Below are 26,166 nucleotides of genomic sequence, written 5' to 3'. Positions count from 1 at the left end.
GCAGAGCTAGCCTCTTTTGTTCATAGCAACCCACTATAGTATATTGATATTTAGTTGCAACCGAAACCAAGATTAGACAAAGGTAGTGATGCTAGCTACAAATCTTCATTTTCAAATGCCAGCTGGTTCCTTAAACGAGTCCATTAAGTGATGCTAGCTACAAATCTTCATACACTTTTGAAGTCAACAAAGTAAACTCCTTATCCCAGACGTTTGGAACTTATAGTCTATCAATTCTACGTAGCTTTCTATTATGTATAGGTTTTGCAGATTCTAATGACTTTGTATTCTGTAAAGATTTTGCAGGAAACACTACAGAACGATAAAGAATCTAAACAACGAAAAATATACCTCTTTTTGGATTGTTTCTCTCTCGGTAATCATCATTGCTCCTGTTGTTGCTTTTTACATGTCTAATCTTCAGTCCACTTCTTCTGTAATCTGTCACCTGTATTCTATCTCGTGTATTGTAATATTTTTATTTGTATTAAACACACCCATGGTCTAAATATATTACACAACAGAAGAGTATTTTAAATCAAAACAACAATTTTACAAATATTGTCTATTATAAGAATCTGTTAGGCTTCTCTGCCTCTTTTAATCTTGGAAATCTTCACTGCAACCGCCACATATACCTTATCCATGGTTACCTCTGCAATCATAAAAAGCTTCCTTCTCCATTCCTTCTTGAATGCCAAAACTCCAATAATACCCCAAAAACCTGTTGCAAATCCATACGTTATGTCCATGTAAAACAAAAACCTGTTGCTTGTTGTGGCTGGTGGGTTTTCAGGATTGGAACAATTATTTTGCAGAGGTGCACCACAGAGGTCCCTGTTACCAGCATATATTGATGGGTCGATAAGTGTCTGCAGTTGTTTTCCGGTTGGAATTCTTCCTGACAGTTTGTTGTGTGACAGATTCATTGAGCTCAAATCGTTCAAAGCAGCCATGCTTGGAGGGATCGTCCCGCTTAGTTGGTTGTCTGAGAAGTCAAGAGATGCTAACGCCTTCATGTTTCCGATGCTATCTGGAATACTCCCACTCAGATGATTATGAGACAAATTGAGACCCATCAACATAGCAAGTGCAGTTAGCTCTACAGGGATTTCCCCTGTAAGTTTATTGCTTGAAAGGTCCATGTTAACAACTATATACAATGTTTTTGTATATTCAAGCTCGATTCCTTTAAATACTTGAATCACATCCATCAGCTTTAACTCCTCTTCATACGGTTGAAAATCAAATGCGTGTCTTGCCTCAACCATCCCGCTCAACTCTCCAAAACAACGAGGGATGGATCCTGTAAAGTTGTTGTGTGCGATGTCTAAAATATGAAGATGTGAACATTTGCACAAAGAATGAGGAATACCTCCTGTGAAGTTGTTTTTATGCAACCTGAGAATCCTCAATTCTGAAAGTTCTTTTCCAATCCATTTTGGTATGTTTCCTGAGAATTTGTTATTGCCCAAATCCAAAACATTTAAGTTTCCCAACTTTCCCAAGTCTTGTGGTATTTGGCCATTGAAGTTATTGTCATTCAGTTTTAACCATTCCAAGAAATAAATATTTCCTAAAGAACTTGGGAGGACCCCAGACAACCCATTTGAACTAAGTATAAGCATCCTCATGTGTTGTAGATTCTCTAGACAATCAGGAATATTTCCAGATAACCGATTGCTGGAAACATCAAGAGTTATCAAGCTTGTTCTTCTACACGTTGACCTTGGAATTGACCCATTGAAAAGGTTGTCTTGTAGATTTAAAAACATGAAATATTTGCTAAATGGAATTGATCCAATGAGTTTGTTGTGAGAGAGATCTAATTTATTAAGCCTGGGCATATTCTGCAACCATGTTGGTGGAAGACCATATAGGCTAGCATTAGACAATTCCAGATTCACAAGCATCCTTTGATTTTGCAACCAGTGTGGAAATCCATTTAAAATCTTGCAAGAACTAAGTTGAACACTCCTCAGTTGGAATGGAGGTATCCACTCATGTGAGACATTAAAAATCAACTGATGATTAGCACTTGTATCCAACGACTGCAACATCGAGAGGTTAGCAAAATGGGCTTCCATAACCACTCCTTCTAAAGAATTTTCAGAGACATCTAAGTCAACGAGTTTGGTGAGTTGCCCAACTGTAACTGGGATTGGACCTGTTAACAGGTTTGATTGCAGATTTAAATGAGTTAAACCTGTTAATCTTCCCAATGATTCTGGGATTGGACCTGTTAACAGGTTCGATTGCAGATTTAAATGAGTTAAACCTGTTAATCTTCCCAATGATTCTGGGATTGGACCTGTTAACAGGTTTGATTGCAGATCTAAATCAGTTAAACCTGTTAATCTTCCCAATGATTCTGGAATCGAACCGTTTAATTCACTTTTCTCTGCTTCCAACACCTCTAAAGCATAGTGGGAGCATTCAGACGTGTTTGATGATGGGCCTATCATTTCTCCTCCAAAATAATTATATGATACGCTCAATTCCTTCAGATGACATCGTCTCCAAATCCCAACAAGCTCGATGTGCTCAAGGTAATTAGCAGAAACATCGAGCTTTAGAAGGTTAGGCATGTCAGGAATTGATGAGTTCAAACTGTTGAATGAAAGGTCAAGGACTTTTAAGGAAGTGATGTTCATTAATTCAGATGGAAATCTACCCTCAATTGAATTAAAGCTAAGATCAAGATATTGTATGTTGGAATGGGCACTGGAATTCAAATAATTGGGTGAAAAGGGGGCATTGTGAAGCCCGCACTCTGACAAATGCAATTTAGATAAAGAAGGAATCGTGTTTAGCAGGTTTACAGAGTTCCATGCCAGACTAAGATTATATCTTGAAATATCAAGGAACGTTAAAGATGTCAAGTTCTGAAAAAAGTGAGGGAGTTGACCTTCAAAGCTGTTGGAGCTAAGATCCAAATGTTCAATGGTGGGAAGTATTTTACTTGAATTAAGGTGAAGACCAAGATCAGCATTAGTAAGGTCACAACCTCTCAAACTTAAATATGTTAATGAAGGAATCATGTAAAATACCATATCAACATTGTTTGCTTGATAAAGATTTACGCCACTCAAGTCAAGATGCTCAAGTGAGGAAAGGCCAGAAACCCATGCCATATCATTTGACGTGAGAATATCATTTGAACGAAGATCAAGAACCTTCAAATTGGAGAGATTTCCAATGTGATGGGGAATAATACCATTAAAAAATGCAAGAGAGAGATTGAGGTAACTTAGCTGCTTGAAGGATCCAAAGAATTTAGGAATCTGACTGTCTTTAAAATTATTTCCGCTCAAATCCAGATGTTGCAGATGTCTTAACTCAGCCAAATATGAGTTCACCTTATCACCTTCTAAGTAGTAATCATATTCATAGGCGTAATTTCCTCTGAGATGAAGACCGGCAACTCTTCCGTTGGCACCATCACAGCGGACTCCTTTCCATGAGCAACAATCAATGCCAACCCATGAAGAGAGCATTCCATAGTCATCTTTGACGCTCTGTTTGAACTTGAGTAGTGCTAGTCTCTCTTGTTCATGGCAGCTTCTTGTCGAATTTTGAGCACCCAGACAAGTATATTTTGTTCCAACCAAAAACATGCTTAAGAAAAAAAGATGAAGCCCCCAAACCCACTGATTTCCCATGATTCAACCTCAACTTTTAAGAAAAATGAGACGAAATATGAGTTGCTATGACGAACAAACTACGTGAAGTAATGGTTGTATAGATATTTGGACGGGAGCTAATGGCCCATGGAAGACTTTCTAAGTCTTTGTGGAATATCAATGCACAAATAGCATCCACAAAATTGCATTCTTCTATCCTGTACCTTATAATCCTTCACTTCCCAGTGGATAATTTTTTGGTAATTTTATTGTACATAAAACGTCACCTCACAATCTATAGTTATATTCCCATTTTTTCTTACAATATGTTATACACCTTTGAGCAACCTTATGTAAAAAAAATTCTCAGGTTCAGATCCTTGGGTGTGGTGGGGGTCATAGAGTCATAGCTACTCTACATATTAATGGCACAAATCCTTTTAAATTTTAATTGTTACTTGACATCCTTTATTCATGGTAAGCAATATGTTAAATTCAATTTTATAAAAAATCTTTTAGTAAAAAAATATACTTGTGCATATCCTTGAGCAGTTAAGCCCACAAATTGAATACCCTTTTGTCTTTAATCCATCGAGATCCACATTGCAGATTATGTCAAGCCCAATAGAATTAATATATAAGGCCCTAATTTGGCACATCAATCATGAAGCCCAAAACAAACAAAGGCTGAAACGAGAACAAATTGTATCCACATAATTGCTTCCTTTTATTAGAGTACTAGGTTAGAACCCCGTGTATTATACGAGTTAAATAAATATAATTTTATATACTAAGTAATAAAATAGTTACATCTTTTAAAAACTCGTGTATTGCATGATTTGAATAAACACATGTCTTACACGAATAATGTAATTCGTTAAAACATTTAGTCATCAAGATGTTTTTCTAACAAAAGGAAGTTTGAGGTACGCACTATTTACTTATTGTAATATCTTACTTTATTTTTTATCAGGTTAGAGAGTTGTGTATTACATGGTTTATAACATTTTACTTTGTTTTTTATTTATTATTAGGTTAGAAACTTACGTATTACCTGATGTTGGATAATCAGCCGAAAAAAAAAGAAAAGAAACATTTTAGTAAAAAATATTAAAAATACAAGAGCTAAGCTGAATATTATGATTTAGTATTATTATTCCATTGGAGTGTAAAACAGGATAATGAGATCCTCTATTAGAAATATGATTATAAATATACCATTTATAAAAAATATATATGTTCTACAAGTATTGAATAAATCCGTTTAACGAAACAGTTGATTAAAATAAATATTTTTATTTTAATATTTGATTATCAGTTATCCTTGTTTTTATCATAAAAATATAAAAACAATTAAAACTACCAATTAAATAAAATCTTTATCTTTATAAATATTTAAAATGCTAATATATTTTTTAGATTTTAATAGTTAATACATTATTATCAGTTATCTTTATCTTTATCATTAAAATCTCTTCTACAAATTCTAAATTTAATATTATCAATAAATGACTTTTCATAATAAATACTTCAAAAAATAATTAAGACTGACTCATAGAACGCCATGTGTCCCTAATATGGTTTCTTTTATTATATGTATATATTAGATGTGTTTGCTTCCTTCTATTAGAGTATTAGATGTGTAAAAAAAGCAAGTTTTAGCCCGATTTGGTAGCCAAATAACCGGTTTGGACCGCCCCAAGCCAGCGGTTTGGTACAGGTTTGGGATTTTTGTGTTAGGAATCTGTTCCGATCCGAACGGGTTTGAGCAAAAAAAAACAGTTTAAACGCTAAAACTAGTTTTGAGCCCGATACAAATCAGAATCAACAGGTGGATCAAGGGCATAAATTAATAAAACGTGCACAATATCTGCAGTTTTGCATCCGCTTCATTTTCTTTCAGTATCACATAGGCCCTTTCACATGATCCTAGGAAAAACACATGCACCACATACCTACACACAAAATGTAAATAAACCAAAATCAATTACAAAAATAATGTTTTTTAATGTGTAAACTAATTAAAACGAAAAAAAATGGTGTATGAAAATAACTCACGTCTCCTTCATCTAGCTGTCAATGTGCTCTCAAACGATTCCCTGAATTAACAGCCTTTCAGTTAATATTAGGACAACCAGTTTGAATATCTTGCGTAGATGGTGACCTGCAATGTAATTAAAACATACTTATAGCATCTTATTTTGGATTCCTAACAGTGTGTATTTATGCCTAATTAACTATAGGGGCAATTTCATATATACTCCTGTAAAGTTGTAAAATGTCGTACATACCCATGCAAAATTAAATATATCATGTATGCCCTTACAAATTGTTAAAATATCAAATATATCCAATTCATTAAAACTAATTTAATAAATGACCAATTTACCCTTATTTTTTCTAAAACTCCAATATTTTATAGACAAAAGATCAAATACAAATACGCTTATCATACAAAACGTACGATAGGGTGAAAATGTACAAAAACGTGGTGGCATTTTTCGTAATTATTTACAAGAAGAGTAATTATTAAAATTAATCTACAAATGATCCTGTAAGGTAATTTCGATCTTGTAGGGTAATATATGAAATTTGTTAAGTTTGTATATATAAAATTACTATAAGCACACTATAATTGTTAAGTTTGTATACATAAAATTATCCCTTAACTATAAACACACTATAATTATCTTATTTAGGATCTTTAATCAGTGCAACATTATCTATTTATGCCTAATTAACTATAAACATACTATAATTATCTTGTTTAGGATCCTAACACTATAAGGGCCATTAAAATAGCTCGCGGCTTAAGACACGTTCAAACTCGGCTCTGTTTGTAAATGAGCCAAGCCCAAGCCAAGGCAAGCTGGCTTGTTAACCATTTATATTAAAGCACAAAATTTAATCCGTACACACATAAATTATAACCCAAAGTCAGTGACGGATCAAGGATTTTTTTTCAACTGGGTTCACCATTTAGGTGCTCAAATTTAGGTTAACTCGACATTAGAATTTACATGTCAAGTCGGCTCAGGTTGCGTTTTATCACTAAAGTCACTTTTTTTCTTCCAATGATGCTTCATAGCATTCCCATCCCATTATCTAACCCTATCTCTAAACAAGACACATTTCTCTAAATTGATTTGTAAAAAACTTTTACATAACGAATTCTAGTTAAGACGGGTCCGTGTTGGAACCGATGGTCATTTTAGTTTGGGTTAGAAAAAATCTATTAACAAAACATTAGCTAAACGAAATTGAAATGAATTTGAGCCAGTTCCAACTAAAAAGGCATTAGCTAAGAGATTCTCTAAATCGGTTTCGTTCAACTAAACGAAATTGAAATAAATTTCCATGTTAGATCTCAGTCCATTAACATTTTCATCTGTTATAAAATTAACAAAATTGGACTCAAAACTTTATAAAATAAATGGCTAGGGACTCAGGGCGTTAAACTTTTTGATTTTGGACTCAAGCGGTTAAAACTATTAAAACACAGGGACTAAAAAATTAATTTACTCTTTGTATAGTTTAATATAACTTATAAAAGGTTGAAACTTTATAATTCTTTTAAAACCAAAATATAACTTATTTGACATTAGAGAAAGAAAGTGTATATATAAAAACTTTAAAAAGAAAATACTTAAAAAATAACCCGAATTAAATAAAATAATAACTTAAAATTAAAAAAAAAAAATTGGCCCCACCCTTCCCATTTGACCCTGATCATCCAAAAAGCTCCACCCTCCGAACTGACCCCGTAAACCACCTAATAGCTAAAAACAGCCAAGAATGCCACCTCCCCCATCATAAGGCCGGGGTATGGGGCTTGGGTTGTGGCTTGGGTTTGGGGTGTGGCCCCTTTAGCGTGAGTTTGAAGTCGGGCGTGGGGCGGGCTAGTAAGGTGACATGGCGGGCTCTCAATGGTCATGTGTCAACTCATGCCCCCAACCCAAGCCCCCAACCCAAGCCCCACCATACCCCATGGGCGTGGGTTTTTTTCCCATTCCACGTGTCAACCAATGCCCAACCCAAGCCCCACCATACCCCACGGTCTTAACGGTCTAAAACCACTTTTGTGGTGATCCGAACAAATAAAAAAACCTGCCTGAACTGTCTGAGCTTCTCGTGACTCTCTTTTATGAAATATAACTAGGCACACCCAGGTCGGGTTTACAAAGCTGCTATTTAAACTAATTAAATAAACTAACCTGAGAACCCAAAACCATTAAACCGACTACTCTACACAATCTAATTAAAATCTCCTACTTTTTCTCCACTCTATTTTCTCACATTTATCTGTTTTACTTTTTGCATTTGAAGCGAACAATAAAATATCTATGCCTGATTCGGTTGATGCATGGATTCGACTTCTGCTATTACCTCGTTGTACATTGCGTGTATTTACGCCGGTTAGCCGCCAGGATAAGAGGTCGGGCAACAGGAAAAATGGTCAATGTCTCGGTATACAGCGGGCGTTGTCCCAATGGGGTGACCGTGAGGGGTTTGGCATTCTCATTCAGTCTTTATTTGCTCAACCTGTGAAGGAGGGTCCGGAGGGTTTTAAGAAAATGTCTGGAAAAAAAAGCGAGGATGGGAGTTCTAATGTCAAGCAGTGTTTACGTAAGGTTGCCGATGGTCATTTTACCGTTGCAGTTAAGGTCCTTTGTTCTTCTAGGGTCGCGCCACATGATAAGAAAACTATGAAGTCTCTTGTGGATAAACACCCGTGCATGCCCCCTCCGACCGTGCCCGCTTTCCTTCCGTCAGAACCTCACCTTGTAGCGGAGAACGACAGTGTGCTTGGGTGTATCAAATCATTCCCGAAAGGGACGTCATGTGGGAGAGATGGTTTGAGGGCTCAACACCTTTTGGATGCCCTTTTTGGTGAAGGGTCCGTGATTGCTGTTAGCCTACTCAGAGCGATTTCAGCTGTGGTTAACCTTTTCTTGCGTGGGGGTGTCCGAGGAGTTTGGCGGAGTTTGTTGCATCTGCTCCTCTTACGCCCCTTCTCAAGCCCGATAATGGGATCAGACCTATTGCAGTGGGTTCGATCTGGAGGAGAGTGGTCTCCAAGGTAGCGATGAAGGGGGTGGGGAAGGATATGGGCAAATATCTTGGTGACTTTCAGTTTGGGGTCGGGGTTTCAAACGGGGCTGAGGCGGTTCTTCATAGTGCGAACAGGCTCTTAAATGCGTACCACTGGGACGGGTCGTTGGCTATGCTTACCGTCGATTTCTCGAATGCCTTTAACCTTGTGGATAGAACTGCTCTTTTAAACGAGGTAAGCAAAATGTGTCCATCCATCTCTGCTTGGGTTGATTTTTTATACGGGCAACCAGCTAGGCTTTATGTGGGGAATGATTATATTTGGTCTTCCACGGGGGTTCAGCAAGGGGATCCTTTAGGGCCTCTTCTTTTTGCCCTTGTTTTACACCCTCTTGTTCTCCGAATCAGCGATCGTTGTAAGCTTCTTTTTCACGCCTGGTACCTGGATGATGGGACCATTATTGGAGATGCTACTCAGGTTGCCAAGGCTTTAGACATCATCAGAGTGGAGGGCCCCTCCTTGGGCCTCTTTCTCAACATTAAAAAAACAGAAGTTTTTTGGCCTACATGCGACGGGGTGAAGATTCAGGAGGGTTTATTTCCGCGGGAGATTGGTAGGCCGGTGCATGGTGTGTAACTCTTGGGTGGTGCTGTCAGTAGAGATGGGCAGTTTATTAGTGGGTTGGCCCTCAAAAGAGCCAAATGTGCGGTTGAGCTGATGGGATGCCTCAAACGCCTTAAGGACCCTCAGAGCGAACTTCTTCTGCTTCGTTCGTGTATGGGGGTTGCTAAACTGCTGTTTGGGCTTAGAACGTGTCAGCCTTCTTATGTCGGGGAAGTCGTCTCTGTTTTTGACAAGGGGCTTCGGAATACGATCGAGGACATTGTTGTTCGTGGGGGTGCCTTTTTCGGGGACCTAAAATGGAGGTTAGCTTCCCTCCCGACACGTTTTGGGGGGCTTGGGATTTGCTCAGCTGAGGATGCCTCTTCCTACGCATTTGTGGCTTCAAGGGCCCAATCTTGGGTTCTTCAAGACCACATCCTTCGCGAATGTGGGGGAGAGCTGTTAGACTCTGATTACAAGGGTGCATTGGACAATCTGCATAGTTCTCTTCCCCATCTTGATCTTGGCAGTTTCTACATTAAAGACACCGCCCCCATTAAAGCTCAGAAAATTCTGGCGAATGCCTTATATGGCGAAATCGTCAAGACAGTTGAAGAGAAGTTTGCCTTTTCCCCTCGCCAGCGAGCCGTGTTTGAGTGCTTGCGAGCCCCCCATGCTCAGGATTTACTGTCTGTTGTTCCCATCGAAGGTTTAGGGCAATGTATGTCAGCTGTGGAATGCCGGGCTATCCTCAAGTACCGTTTAATGATACCCCTTTTCCCGGATGATGACCCGTGTCCTGTATGTCAGAAGTGTTGCTTGGATTCTTTTGGGGAGCATGCAGTACATTGCAAAGAATTACCGGGCTTTAAGTATCGACATGATTTAGTTCGAGATGTGTTGTATGATGTCCTTAAGCGAGCAGGGATCTCGGCAAAAAAGGAAGCTCCGATGAACTTCTTGACTGATCCATTAGAAGGGAGATCTACGCTACGGCCCGCTGACATTCTTGTTTTTGGATGGGAAGGAGGGAAACACGCGTGTGTCGATTTGATAGGTGTGTCCCCCCTCGTTGGGCTAAGGGACCACGGGTTTGTGGCGGGACAGGCGATAACCAAGGCAGAGGCGGCAAAGTAGCTAAACACGAAAAAGCTTGCATCGAGAATCAGCACGTGTTTGTCCCGTTCGCTTTCGATACATTCGGCGCTCTCGCCCCTGACGCGGTGCGGTTCCTAAAGCGGGTTCAACAGGTGGTAAGCAGTAACACCGCACATGTTAAGGGGCAGAATTTTGTGTTTAGCAGGGTAGGGTTTGCTATTCAGAAAGGGGTAGCGGCGCAGCTTGTTGCTCGTCTACCTACCTTTAGTTTGTAATCGTATTGGATATTCATATTTTAAATATCTAAAATCATATTACAAACCAAGAAATTTACAAATGCAAATTACATATGCAAAAGTACAGGACAGGAAAGTTGATGAAATCTCATGTCAGGAACTCTTGGAAGACTTTGACCCGTGACTCTAAATCTCCTGTCAACTCTTTGAAAGATTTAGTTTTTATTTGGAATTACAAAAAAAAAAAAGGATTCTATAACATGATATACATCCTCCCCTACTTGAGAAACTGAAATTTTATGATCTTACCCCAAAATGGAAACCAGTTTTCTTTTCATCTTAACATTGTTGTTCCTGCAAAGATTTGGGCTAAGCAACAACATGCTTATGACTTCTTCAAATGTTACATGTATTGAAAGAGAGAGGCAATCCCTTCTTGCAATCAAACATAGCCTCACAGACAACTATAATCTTCTGTCAACATGGAGCGGAGTAGAATGCTGTGATTGGCACGGAGTTGGGTGTGACCATCAAAATGGTCATGTTGTCAAACTTGATCTTCACCCTCCAGTGTCTTTGAATGAATTATTAACAAACGGTGGTAAACGGCTCAAAGGCGAGTTGAATCATTCGTTACAAGTCATCTATGCAAGGTTCCTAGCATCCAAGTTTTGGATTTATCACAAAATAAGTTTTCTGGGAGCCTTCCTGGGTGCTTAGGGAATTTGATTGGTTTGAAAGTCATGGATCTTTCAAATAACACTATAACCGGTGTTGTTCCAAGTTCATTGGGTTCTCTTACAGAACTCGAGTCATTGCACTTGCACAACAACAGATTGGTGGGGAATCTTCCACTATCTTTACAGAATTTGACAAGGTTGGTCACACTGGATATAGGGAACAATTTTCTAACAGGTCGAATCCCTTTTTGGATTGGAGATAGCCTGTTAAACCTAAGCATTTTGAATCTCCAATCAAATAAGTTTACGGGTAAGATTCCACTACAACTTTGTCAACTCAATGCTCTTCACCATTTAAACTTGGCACAGAATAACATAATTGGGACAATCCCCCGCTGCTTCAGTAATTTAAACGGTATGATCATCAATCGAGTTGACTTAGGATATGATCTTGGTTACTATGAAGAAAATATTTTGGCTTCCATCAAGGGAATTCAGTTGGTTTACACAAGGACAATAAAGTTTCTCACATCCCTAGACCTCTCAAGCAACAACATTACCGGAGAAATTCCAGATGTTTTGATGAACCTTGTGGAATTGAAGAACTTGAACCTTTCGAAAAATCAACTCAAAGGACAGATTCCAAGAAGTATTGGAAATCTAAGTCAAATTGAATCTTTAGATTTGTCGATGAACAGGTTGTCCGGTCATATTCCTCAAAGTTTTACTAGCTTAAACTTTCTAAGCTACTTGAACCTATCGTTCAACAACTTATCTGGTGCAATCCCGATTGGAAATCAGCTCCAGACTCTAGTAGACCCCTCTACTTATGAAGGGAACGATGGATTGTGTGGGCCACCAGTATCAAGGAGTTGCAAACGAAACAATTCATTACATAATCATGTTGTTAAAAATGAAGGTCAAGATGATGATGAAGGCTTGTGGTTTTATTTTGGCATGGGCCCAGGGTTCGTTGTTGGATTGTTGGGACTACTTTGGAGCTTGTACTTCATCAGGCGGTGGAGGGTAGCATACTTTGAGATGCTTGAAAATGTTTATGGTTGGTTAATAGTATCAATTCTAGTGAATTTCGCTCGCCTAAAGAGGACGTTTTTCTAAAGAGCAGGTATATTCTTGCATTGCCAAAATGAAACATTTATAAAAATTTATTCCATAACTACATATATGTATTCCTCTAGATTTATGTGCTGACTTGGTTACTAAAATTCTGATATTTGTAGATACCCTTCTTCGGTGGATATGTTCAGGGAAGATGAACTTACATCATGTGCTTCAAAGATACTAAAATATTTTATGTTTCATAGCTAAAGTATGTTTTTCAATGTTTTTGGTAGTTAATTTTGTTGTTTCAAAAAAAGTTCATCTCAATCATATTGTACTATAACTTTGTGTTTCATAGCAAAAAGTATGTTTTTAATGTGTAAGGCTGTTTATTCTATCATTTTAAGACACACACACACACTAGTAGAACACCCACGCGATATGGCGGCGGGAATTTACAACGTAGTACTTATTTCCTGTTAGTTTTCTTGTTAGATATTGTATAATACGAGAGAAAGTTGATCAAATTGTTCATACGCCTCCATGGAAAAAAATTTCCGGGACCGCCATTGTGTAAAGAAGTGAATGTGGGGGGGGGGGGGGGGAAGGAGCAGGGTCTTTTGTAACAATAAGTATCAGCCCATTTGGGTTAGAACCGGTTTTGATTTGCTTTGATCAAGAAACTGAATCGGTTTTTAAACCAAACTCGGTTGGACCGAAAATCTGGTTTATGCGCCTGTATAGCAACACATTTGTTGATGTTGAAGGTTTCAGTTAGAAGTGGGCCTACCACTTCGCAAGGATATGCAAGCCCAGTAAAAAGATTGAGTGTTCTAAATATATTTTTTAGTATAAAAATCTACCATCTGATCATTTATATATACTCTAATTTGCAACTACTTTGTGCAGTTGCTAATTGTACCTCTTGCTTATAAGGTATTCTATGCTAATGTGGGATTGTATCTTCCGCTTTATGAGTTGTAAATTTTTCCTCTGATGCGGTGTGGCCTCTTCAAAATACGTGTCTTCTTCATATCCCCAATACAAGTTCACTTTCTTTCCCTCCCATGGCTTCACCACCGACAATTAACCTCATCTGGGTAGTCTTCTCCAGCGTACCCATCGGAGATCCCTGCTATTCTTAGAACATCACAGCTAACAGAACTTGAAGACGATTGTTGCAGAATAGGTCAAAATTAGGGTTTGTATTTTTTCAAAACAAACAGAGATTATGAGCACCTCCGTACAATTTCCAGAATAAAAAATCGTGACCACCATCTTCAACCAAACAGAGCACACGATGGCGACGACCAACGGTAATTTTTTTTTTTGTATTATAGATCACTGATGACATGATTATTGTACATTATCTTTGTGGTAGGTAGATTTAGGGGTTTTGCTAATTTATTTGAAGTATTGTTGAGTTTTGCATTATAAATGAGTCATTTATGTGGATTTCTTTGTTTTGATGGCGATTTCGAGATTTATTGATGCTGATTAAGCTTTTTTGGGTGAAGAGAAAAGGTTTACTTTTTAGTCAAAATAAGTGCATTTGTATTAGAAGTTTGATATGAATCACAGCAACAAAATGTTATGAAAAGTCTTGGAGTATAGGCTCATAATCAAAAAGATTGATGTCTTCAGTTTTGATCGTCCTCAGTTTTGTTTTAAGGGCTGATTAGGCAAATTTGAGTATAAGAAGGAGTTTGACTTCAATGAAAGAAGAATTTCTTAAGAAGTTGAGGTTGTTGAAAGAATTTTATTTTGTTGATTAATGGCATCCATTTGATTACCCCCATCTCTTTCTCTCTCTCTCTTTCCGTTCATCATAAACACTACCACTTGCCTTTTCCCCCAAACTTCATCTCTACACACCACCGGGACATCAACTGGCCAGCAAATCGTCGCTCCTACCAGGCCACCACCAGACCCCCGGGGGGCTGAATCATACTCGACAATCAACAAATAGTCTAAGCGGTGGTGGTATTGTTGTACAATCAGCATGTTAGGGTTTTTTTTCTTCTCGGGTTGACACGTTTCTTGGTAAGTTTTTAATCGTTCATATTTTGATTCTTGCATAATTAGCGATGAGATATTTAGTACATATTCTGCTACTTTTATGTTGACGGGATTACGTGCCAACTGTTCTCGATAAGGTTAGTACAAATATGGTGGTCGGCGGGAGCATGGTTAATCTAAGATTGTGGGATACATCAAGTTAGTTGCTGGTAAATAATTAGTACTTATTGCAGGTCGAGGACTTTTAAACAAAAATCACTTAGAGTCCTCATGATATTGTACTTACATGTATAATCATTTTTTATTGTTCCGCAAGAAACAAAACACCCCGTTGGTTAACTCATTTTGATTGTTGGATTTAGTGGTTTGATTAGGGCTTTGAATGTTGTTTTGTTTAGGTGATTATAAGCCGATAATGTTTCCAGGTTTAGTTCTGAGCCGATTATCATTTTGCCAGGTGAATTTGAATTGACTGGTTGAATGTTTTTCTTTCTTCTAATATTCATCGTGTGCTTTAGGCATACGAAGTCTTGGTTTTTCTGCAAGAAACCTTTAGTAAATATTCATTCTCTTAGTTACCTACTTTTCCTACATTGGAGTTCAGTTTTGACCAAATTATTCAAAGTAGGTGACCTCTTAATTGCATTTTGTTTGAGGTCAATAGTCACCATGTTCATTAATCACATGATATAATACCTAAAGAGTGAACCATCACCTCTATCACTGTATGTATTCTCCTGTCGTTTTCTTTATTAAAAAGTCTTGCCATAGCTTTATCTGTCGATGCTTTTTTGACAAGAAAATACAAAAAATGATTTATTGTTTAAAAGATTATGAATTTGTAAAATGCAGTTTGTTTGCTCTATTTAAATGAAAAGAAAGGTTTGTTTTTTCATGGCAGTCACCAAATCTTTGTATATATTTTATTTGAATGAAAAGAAAGGGTTTAATGGGTCAGATAGCTATTTTTAGCACAATGGGAATTTGTCAAGTGAATTAAATGCCGTCAAAAGTGTACTTTAATGCTTGATCCATTATATGAAAACTAATGTTCTGTACGTGTGATGTATAATATAGGTGACACCCATATTTGTTGTTGCTAGCACGGTCTAATATTAAGGTAATGTGTTTTTGGTTATCCTTATAAGATCTGTTTTCCTACACCTAAATTTGTAAACTCCTTCAATTGTATGCTTCAAACTATATGGTATGCATCTATGGTTTAGAGTTTTATATATATGTCTAATTGTGTTGATCCTTGGCGCTTTTTACATGGTATTAGTCATTTGGTTGTTAAAAAAAATATTATGTTCTAATATGCAAAACGTGAAAGGTCAGTTTGGTTTATAGATTTCTTAATGGGTCAATTTTCTTTTTTTCTTTTTAAGCAAAAAGTTGAAAAATGTCGGATGAGTTAAATTTTTCATGACGGGTCAATTTGGGTTGTACCTAAAAACACACAAAACCATAGTAGGTGGTACCACCTTTAATGAAAAAAACGTTACTCTATTTTTATGAAAAAAACCTTAGTCCGTTTTTTATGAAAAACCTTACATTATTTTACTATTGCTTATGAGTTATGCATGACTTAAAAACTGAGGTTGAGTCATTTCAAGAAGATGATTCTGTTGAAAGCCATAAACAAAAGGCTGTAGAAGCTTTAAGACGGATGGAAAATCGGAATTCGTTTAGTAATTTTTCATCGTGATGTATACTTGGTTATGCATGATATTATCTGATAGTTGTTTTCCCAGAATTTGCACGCATGATGAATTGATACAACTATCATATTTACATCCTATGTTTTCAATACTTAGGACTACCATAACTACACAGTTGCACGCGTGCTGTTCTTGCGCATATGGGCGGAACATTATGGGGATCTATGAGGCACATTATACCAGCTTCCACATCAACACTTAGCACCCCCGCTGCAACGCGGGGGGTGCTTCCTTCTAGTTGTTAGCTAATTTTGACGTTAGATTTTTCAAATGTTTAGCTTAGTTCACTACTTCACTATATTAACCAACTAATATTATCACCTACACATATTGTCGTTTGCATTTCACTGTCATTTGAAAACTCAAATTGTGGTTTGCATTTCATTGTCGTTTGACATTGGAAATTTGTAGGTCCCTTTTCGCGGAGGATTACGAACATAAACCTTGTTATACTAACCCACTAGCAAGTGCGGAATCCAAGCTAGTAGGCAAACCGGGATGAAGCAAGTAGAGAAACAAGCACACAAGGTTTCACCGATTAACACCAATGTATTAATACGTATGAAGGTTACGATTACAAGCACAATGTTTACAAAACCAAAGATGTAAACTCTCAAGTGTGTGTGTGTGTTTCCAGCAGAATGCTCTCAAGCTCTCTATCTCTTGTCTGTGTGCATCTGCCTTTCACACTACACTGCATGGGTATATATATACCCAGCACAGGTTGTCTATCCCGAAGGATCCGATAGATGGTCCGAAGGATCATCTATCGAGGACAAGCCATTCGAAGGATGAGCAGGGACCTCGAAGGATGATCCTTCGAGGTCTAACAGTCGAACCATATCTATCGACCATCTCGAAGGATCAATAGTATCCTTCGAGTCTATCCTTCGAGGCTATCCTTCGAGACTGACTAACATATCAAACATATGTTAACTGTTGGCCAAGTCAATCCGGAGGATGGTTGACTTGGTCAACTTACAGACTACCGAGGACATCGTTTATATACAGACCGAATACAGACAAAGTACAGACACAAGTGCACCAACAAACTCCCCCTTGGCTGTAGCTTTGTCTTTATCTTCTATAGTTGTAGACTCGTCTCGAACTTCGACGGTCTTTGGTCTTCGAGTTACCAAAACTCTGATGTCCTTTCACGTCTTCAATGTCGGAGGATCTTCAAAGTCTTCACGTCTTGAAAGCAGAGAGTGTATCAACAAACTACCCGTATCATGTAGGAAGTGTGTTGACAAACTCCCCCTTAACATAAGCTCCCCCTTGGGCTATGCTCGTGAAATACTTTAACTTTATGAAGTGAGATCCTTGTGGTGTTGATGATGGCCAGCGGCAACTCGATCATCTTCATCAGTTGAGCGCCTTCTCGTCGTGTCTTCATTCCAAAGTTTGTCATCGACCATGTTCTCCTAGCCTTTAGAATCTGCACATGCAAGAAATCTAAACGCGTAATGAGAACAACTGCTTGGAATATAGTATAAACAAATGACACACGAATGACCATGTTACAATCAAACACCGTCCGACAGTTTGAAAGTTTAATAAATTTGTCAATTTAAGTCTTTAACTTTCAAAACTTGCAAATTTCGACCGTTTATGAAGATTTAGTCAATTCGGTTTTCAGTCAGGTTTCAGGTAACGAAGACTCGAGCTCCAACATCGTGCGATCGAAAATAAAGTAGAAAGAAAATCCTTTTGGCTTTTATAAAGTTTATATTAAAACACACCTAAAATCTTTTTGGTATTTTTGAAAGTAAAAGACAACAATTTAAAATCCTTTGAGTGTTATCAAACGACATCACCGCTAATGTCGTGCTGATATGCACCAAACGACGAAACTGTTTTAAAAGAAACAATAAAAGTTAAGCAGTAAATAAATAAATATATACAAACATTCTTTTTGCGAGTTTCGAGGGTAAGAGAATCATATCAGTGTACGGTCATGCCAAAACACTCTTGTTGTTCAGTTAGTTAATATTAAGATAAGCATCCTATAACAATTATCGGTATTGTTGTCCACTTAAGCTCAACTTATCAGATGTAATCATGTTTAGAGGATACGTTAATGTATGATTTATACTTACCGACCGGTGTTCATCCACATCACGACACATTCCCGTATCAAGGTATGCACGAGAGTTCATCTTACCGGTGAGTATACCGATTATCATCTGTTTGACCGTATAAATTGTGAGATACTCACTTATTTTGATTTGAAAACAAGTCCTATGTGATATAATCACTTATTGATGAGGAACTTGATTTTCGTATGCATGAGGGCACAGGTGCAAGTCCGTGAACAGGTCAGTACTTCCGTACAGCAGAGAGACGAACTTGACACCCGGATAAATGTGATATTTTATCACTTATTTGTTTTGGACATGTGATTGTTTATCACTTATTGAGGTCGAATGCAGTATGTAAATATGTACACGTATGTATAGTATCATGGAAGATCTAGACTTGCGTCCCCGTTATTTTTCGGTAAAAGATACAACCATGATACCCAGATGATAAGCAGCATAAAGACCGAATATCTCAGAACCTCGGCAATCTATCAAACGAAATTTCGGTACTAAGACCATATGCCAATGAATGGTTCCCACCTGGTCTTCAGTCGATTAAGATTTATATCACCCTGCACACTTTAAAATGATTGTGAGCCTACCGATACATCTTATATAGAGCTGCTTATCGTTTTGCATTTAAGGTTTAAAGAGGTTTGGATAGACCACTGATGTACTATCATTTTCTCTTTTGCTCGCCAGGAAACTCATTTTTGTTTTTCTATTGTTTTTGTGTTTTTGAAATTTTTCGGTGTTTTTGTATTTTCCGATTTTTGAATTTACTCCCCCTAAAATCAACAAACTAAGATAAATTTAAAAACACACAAAGATATTTACAAAAATGATTTTCCGATGTTGGTTTTACTCTTGCTTGACCTTAATGCCATTTACCAATAATAAGAAGTCAAATCTAGATTTGTCAAAAGCTTTGGTAAATAAGTCGGCACGTTGGTCATCGGTGTGGACCTTAACAACATCGATTAGCCTTTTCTCAAAGCAATCACGTATGAAGTGATATTTGATTTCGATGTGTTTGGTCTTTGAATGCTGCACAGGATTTTTAGTGATATCTAAAGCAGCAGAATTATCAACGTATATAGGAGTAGTTAGGAATTCAAAACCGTAGTCCCGCAATTGTTGTTGGATCCAAAGAACTTGTGAACAACAACTTGAGGCAGCAATGTATTCAGCTTCGCATGTTGATGTAGCTACACACGTCTGCTTCTTGCACTGCCATGTGACTAGGCGATTTCCTAAAAACTGACATCCAGCCGTTGTGGATTTGCCGTCGATTTTACATCCGCCAAAATCAGAATCACTGAATGCGACCAAGTCAAAGTTATTATCCCTAGGATACCACAGACCGGTGTCGGGGTAAGCCTTCAAATAACGAAAAATTCTTTTGACAGCTGCAAGATGTGAGGCCTTCGGATTAACTTGATATCTGGCAAGTAGGCACGTTGGGTACATTATGTCTGGCCTTGATGCTGTGAGGTACATAAGAGATCCGATCATCGCGCGATAGTATGAAGGACTAACAGGTTCACCCTTCAAGTCAGGAGTAATTCCGTGATTAGTTGGCAGTGGGGTACCAATGGGCGTTGCATCGGACATCTGGAACCGGCTCAAGATGTCTCCAACATATTTAGTCTGATGGATGAATATCCCAGACTCCGTTTGTTGCACTTGTAGGCCCAAAAAGAAATTCATTTCCCCCATAGCACTCATCTCGAACTTATCCTGCATTATTCGCTCGAAATTCCTACACAAAACATCATTAGTAGAACCAAAAATAATATCATCAACATATACCTGTACCAGAAGAAGATCTCCATCTTGTTCTTTGATGAAGAGAGTACAATCGATAAGACCTCTTCGAAAACCGTTCTCCAGCAAATACGTAGATAAGGTTGCATACCAAGCTCGTGGCGCTTGATGAAGACCATAGAGAGCTTTGTTGAGCAACCAAACCCGATCGGGATGAACAGGATCTTCAAAACCTGGAGGCTGTTCGACATATACCTCTTCTTCAACCACACCATGTAAAAATGCACTTTTGACGTCCATCTGGTAAACCTTGAATCCTTTAAATGAGGCATAGGCCAGAAAGATCCGAATAGCTTCCAGACGTGCAACAGGTGCATAGACTTCGTTGTAGTCGATCCCTTCAATCTGACGAAAACCTTGAACGACTAAACGAGCTTTGTTTCGAATAACTACTCCACGGTCGTCTTTCTTGCATTTGAAGACCCAACGAGTGCCAATCTTCTTGTAGTTCTCAGGCTTTTCAACAAGCTTCCAAACACCAAGCTTGTGAAATTGCTGTAATTCTTCCTGCATGGCTTCAACCCAGGCACTGTCTTTCAAAGCTTCTTTCCATGACTTTGGTTCTTCTTGTGACACGTAACACGCGAAGGACCAGTCATTTTGTTGACCAGATTCTCGTATAGCTGAATACAAACCAGCATTCCGGTTGTTTCTCAGCTGATTACGCGTCTGCACACCGCGATGGACATCTCCTATGATATTCTGCTGTGGATGGGTATCGTGAATCCTCATTTCAGGATTATCCGGTACACGAGCATTGATACCCAAATTATTCAGATTAAGATCAACAACCAACTCTACACCTGGAATGTGGGTAGAAGTGGATGCATTCCCTTCAGCAGTATCTATATTCTGCGTATGAGGTGTATCACCAGAGGCACCTTGAACAGGAGCAGCTGGAGCTGAAGATCCTTCGGCTGCATCATGATATTCATCATCTTCAGAAGAGTCATTATAATCAGCAGCATCTTCATAAACCTCATTTTGAACCATATTGTTGACTGACGAAGAAGCTTGAGGATCAACAACAATAGGTCTAACCAATGGCGAGACCGCAGCGTTGTCACTTTCCAGCAACATTCGAGCCGCTGCTGATTCTTCGTCAAAGGTTGGCAGATTAAAGGAGTCAAAGAGCCCATCATAATCGAACATCCACGGATCACCCGGAGCCCTAACAGGACTCGTGTACCTTTGAACCCTAACTTCGCTCCATAGCTCAATCTTTTTGGTAGTTAGATTCCAAACACGAAAATTCGGAGTAGCATATCCAAGGAAGAAACCCTCGATAGCTCGTGCACCAAACTTTCCATCCGGCTCAATCATAGTACAAGGAGCACCAAACGGTTCAAGGTAAGAAAGATCCGGTTTCCTTTTCTGAAGGAGTTCGAAACAAGTTTTGCCATGTCTCTTAACTGTAAGAACTCTGTTCAACGTGTAGCAAGCAGCCGATACAGCCTCTCCCCAGAATTGAATAGGGAGTTCCGACTCTACTAACATTGTTCTTGCAGTTTCAATAATAGTCCGATTCTTCCTCTCAGCGACACCATTTTGTTGTGGAGTATAACGAGAACTGTACTCATGAAGAATGCCTTTAGAAGTACAAAACTCATCCATAACTTGATTCTTGAATTCAGTTCCATTGTCGCTTCGGATCCTTTTCACTTTCAACGTATAGAGATTCTCCAACATTGTAAGAAGATCCTTGAGGATGCCAGGAGTTTCACTTTTGTGTGCCATAAAAGATACCCAAGAAAATCTAGAGTAGTCATCAGTAACTACTAAACAATAAGCATCACCAAACGTTGTCTTGTGCTTCATAGGTCCAAAAAGGTCCATATGAAGACGTTCGAGAGGCATGCTGACAGTGTTGATTTTCTTCAAAGGGTGAGACTTCTTTGTTTGCTTCCCCTTTTGGCACGAGACACAGATATCTTGCAAATGAAAACTTCTCACAGGCACACCATTCACAAGATTATTTTTCACCAAATGGTTCATTTTTCTCAAGTGAATGTGTCCCATTCTTCTGTGCCAAGATATAGACTCCTTTTCTGTGGCTTTTGAGACAAAGCAAGTGACTTGTGCAGATGTTGTAATCGCCTGGCTCATGTCGAGAATATAAAGATCATTAACTCTCGGAGCCGATAAGAGAATCCATTCTTGTGGAATTTTGAATCCAGGCTTCAGCACATAACAGCCAGCGTCATCAAAAATCACTGAGAACTTTTTATCGCAGATTTGCGACACACTCAGAAGATTATGATCAATTTGCTTCACATAATTGATCTTATCAAAGCACACGATACCATTGGAGATACTTCCTTCTCCAGTGATGTACCCGCCTTTATCACCCGCAAAAGCAACATACCCTCCTCTGATATTTCTCACGTCATACAGGAGCCGTAAGTCGCCAGTCATGTGCCTGGATGCTCCACTATCAACAATCCAATGACTATTAATAGTTCCTCCTAGAACATCCTGCACATGTCAATTAAACACATCAGTTGAGAATGGGGACCCAAGCCTTAGTGGTCTTGGGTCGTCCCTTGGCATCACGATACGTAAGCTCTATCTCTTGATGGTTTTCAAGAACAACTGCTCCCCCTGAATTGTCACCCGACTTAGGTAACCAAGTTTGTCTGTGCCTACCAGTTTTTGAAGATTCTGGTTTTCCAGGTTGTGACACACTTGGTTCCTTTTGTACTGTTTTAACTTCAGATTTTAAAGCTTTTTCAACAGTTTTTATGTTCTTACGTCGTTGTTTAGTTTCTTGTTCTTTTACAGTTCGTTTATCTTGTTTAGGTGAAACTGACCGACGTTGAGGGTGAACTGTTTCAGGTGAGGCTTTTTCAACCATTTTCTTCTTTGGAGCATTTGGGCAATTTCTGATAATGTGCCCAATTTCTCCACATTTGAAACAAGTTCTCCTTTCAACAGACTTAGGAGAACTTGATCGACTACCAGATGTTGAACTTGTAGAACCTGAGGTACTTGCTCGTTCATCACACCCGTTTGTGTGTTGGGTGTAATTGTTATCACTGTTACGTTTTAAAATCTTGACTTGTTGTACGAAATCAGTGTTTGATTTGTTTTCAAAAGTCTCAATTTTATCTGTACCTCTTGATGCTACAAATTTAACATCTTTTCCTTTCTTCATGTAACGAGCTCCTTTTGATTCAACCTTAGCCTTTGGCTTTGGAGCTCGTTGTTGTTGTTTACCCTTAGAAGCAGTCGGTTGTTGAGTGGTTGGAGATTTTTGATTACCAAATTGTTTCCTAATCTCAGCCTTAGGAATTGGATCACATTGTGTTACCACAATTCCCGGAAGTGTTTTTCCCAAAAATTTGTTTGTATTGTCTTCAAAGACTTTATCAATCAAAGATTTATTTACATTTTTAATTGGAAAAACATGATCTGAGTAGATTTTATTATCTCCAACCAAAGTGTACAACACATTACTGCTTTTAACAGTAGACACATCTTTCTTATCAACCTTGACAGGATCAATCACTTGCTTCTCAACAGATGGAACCTCAGGAGTATCAGGATCACAAAGGATGTGATTCTCTCGTGGAATATCTACTCCTTTCATCTTGCTAAGTGATTTATCCTGATCACTTACAGCCACTTCTGATTCATCATCCGATGTCTCATAGTCCTCGATAATTGGAGGACTTTGCTTCATGGATGGTGAAGCTTCTTGTTCGTTAGAGGCTGTGTTTGAAGAATTGTCTGGTTTGAACCCAAGGCCAGTGGTAAACTCCTCAACATCAAGAGGCACACTGGGTTCATACCGAGGCATTTCTTCCTCATCAGGCATCTTGGTATAGTTGTTCATCAAAGGGGGCGGACATTTGTTATACCCTATGCCTTTCTGATTTCCCTTTAGTTGTTGAACATCGATGATGTGATCAAGCACAAATCGGGAGTTAGAATAGCTATCCAATTTCTGTTTGATCGCATCATGTTCGCATTGGGCAATGGCTAATTGCTTCTTAGTTTCTTCCACAGTGTTAATATATTCATTTATACTTACTTGCTTGTGGTAAACTACTTTATTAACTTCGGAAACATTTTTCTTTAAAGTTTCAATTACTTCCTTAAAATCTTTTTCGTTCCGAGTTAAAGCCATATTCGCCTCTTTGCATTTCGATAGTTCAATAACCAAACTCTTATTATGACTATGAAGCTTTTCTGATTCAAGCTTCATCTCTGCACATGATTTACAAATACTAGGAGCAGGGGGTTCAGAAGTTACCTGACTAGTAGAGGCTGAGCCGTTTGCCATAAAGGCAGTTTGAAAAGAAAAAGCTCCATCTTCAGAGAATAACTTTTCCATTTCCTTTGATGCAGTATCAGCCTTCCTAATCAGAATTGATTTCTGACATTTAAGCTCATCAGCTTCATTTAGTAGCTCCTGAATATCATCATCTCCTTCTTCATTCACATCAGGCTCTGAGTGATTATCCCCAGAAACAGAGCCTTCTTCATCCGAACTGCCAGAATAACCAGAACTGTCATCGCTTCCAGAAGATTCTTCTTTTTGAACCTGCTCGATGACCTTAGCATACAATGCAGTTCCACTTCCCTGATCTCCTTCACCAAACTGCACTGACCAGTCACATCCTTCATCAGCTTGAACAGCCAAAGCCCGATTGTGATTGGTAGTTCCAGGCTGTCCCTGATTGTTGTTCACTGCCACCATCCTCCGTTCACGGTTTTCTTGTTGGGCATTCACATTCGTCTGGTTTCTGAAAGGGTTGTGATTGCCGTGTTTTGTTGGTCGAGTGCACTCCCGTTTAAAGTGCCCTTTTTCGCCACAGTTAAAGCACGTGACGGCATTAATATCAAACCCATACTTCGTGTTTTTCTTTCCTTCCAACGAAGTTCTTCCAGTTCGTGCCATGAAATCTTTTGCCCTTCTAACCGCACTAGCAAAAGCCCATTTAATATCCATCAACTCCATTTCTTCCTTGTCGATCTGATCATAATCTTCATTGGTCATGTTGATGTTTCCAAGCTGACCAGCTACCAAACCACAGTATGCACTGACCATGGTGTTGATAATCTCCATATGTTCCTTAGCAACTTCAATACTAAGGTGTGAAAGATTTGAGTTGTCGACTCGGATTGTGTGATGACTTTGAGGCTGAGGTTGAGGATTGCTTGTATAGTGAGCTTGCTGTTGTTGTTGTTGAGGTTGTGGTTGTGGCTGTGTTGGAACAGGAATGTAAGACCTCGGATCGAATTGAGGTTGTGGTGGAGCAGCTGTTGACTGAGGAAACGGAAAGGAACTTGAACTTGTATTGGACACAAATGCAGTCTGCAGCTTAGGTTGCTGTTGCTGAGCTGCAGCGGATCTTGCCAAAACATCGAATCCTGGAAGATACATTTCCGTATTCTGAGGAGCTGGAGCACGCCTTGCTTTCCTAATCTGTTCATCATTTTTATGTTCCAGCTTTTGAATGAACTCATAGATGTTGACTTGATCTAGAGTTCCAGTATGCTTCAACAGTTCAATGAAGGAACTCCACTTTGGAGGTAAGGCGTCAGCAAATCTACTCACCATTTCTTGTTGAGTAGCGACAACTCCATAAGCACACATCTCACTAATCAAATGATAGAAACGTGTGATCATATCATTCAGAGTCTCGTTTTCCAAAAACTGAAAAGATTCAAACTCTTTCTTCAACAAATCATGCCGAGATTTTCGAGCAGCTGCATTGCCTTCTCCTCTAGCAACTAAGGCATCCCACAATGCTTTCGTGGTCTTGCAATAAGAGAACTGATGGTAGATGTCTTTGTTGAGTGCTTGAGTAAGTGTGGCAAAGGCCTTTTTCTCCAATTCATAAGCCTTCTTGTCATTTTCAAGCATATTTGCATAACCTTCTGAAGTTGACGCAGCAGTCTCAAGATTAGTATTGAACGCATTGATGAAACACGTCCAAAGATCAGTGCTTTGCCCTTGGACATATGTGTGAAAACGGTTTTTCCATGATGGAAAATCGTTCATATGGTTCAACTTAGGTGGACGATTGTTGCTGCCAGTTTCACTTTCACTAATCAGAAGGTTCTGAAGACTTTGACTTTGATTGGATACCAAAGCCCATTGACTTGGACTAATTGATGGCTGTGGAACCATACTCTTTGCCCAATCTGCAGCAGT

General features: G+C 38.7%; 2 protein-coding genes and 1 long non-coding RNA gene across 3 annotated transcripts in view; 1 reads left to right on the top strand and 2 right to left on the bottom strand.

The window, feature by feature from the left end:
- The window catches only part of LOC110872182 (receptor-like protein 38), a 96,157-nt gene that overhangs the window by 47,618 nt on the left and 22,373 nt on the right, over positions 1-26,166 (bottom strand). The window lies entirely within an intron of this gene.
- LOC110869618 (receptor-like protein EIX2) lies at positions 230-3,819 on the bottom strand. Its single transcript, XM_022118857.2, has one exon. The coding sequence runs from the start codon at positions 3,660-3,662 to the stop codon at positions 582-584; it is 3,081 nt and encodes a 1,026-aa protein (XP_021974549.2). The 5' UTR covers positions 3,663-3,819; the 3' UTR covers positions 230-581.
- Positions 13,263-16,335, top strand: LOC110872178. The gene is made up of 3 exons (XR_002554242.2): positions 13,263-13,671; positions 15,452-15,494; positions 16,192-16,335. It is a non-coding gene; the product is annotated as an uncharacterized LOC110872178 (long non-coding RNA).

Source organism: Helianthus annuus, chromosome 8, assembly GCF_002127325.2.
Source record: "Helianthus annuus cultivar XRQ/B chromosome 8, HanXRQr2.0-SUNRISE, whole genome shotgun sequence".
NCBI classification, from domain to species: Eukaryota; Viridiplantae; Streptophyta; class Magnoliopsida; order Asterales; family Asteraceae; genus Helianthus; species Helianthus annuus.
Note: the sequence above shows the minus strand (reverse complement) of the source record. Positions and strands in the feature narration are given on the sequence as shown.

What these genes read in the sequence shown, in the direction of transcription:
- LOC110869618 (XM_022118857.2), bottom strand. Translation starts at nt 3,662, where the DNA reads ATGGGAAATCAGTGGGTTTGGGGGCTTCATCTTTTTTTCTTAAGCATG.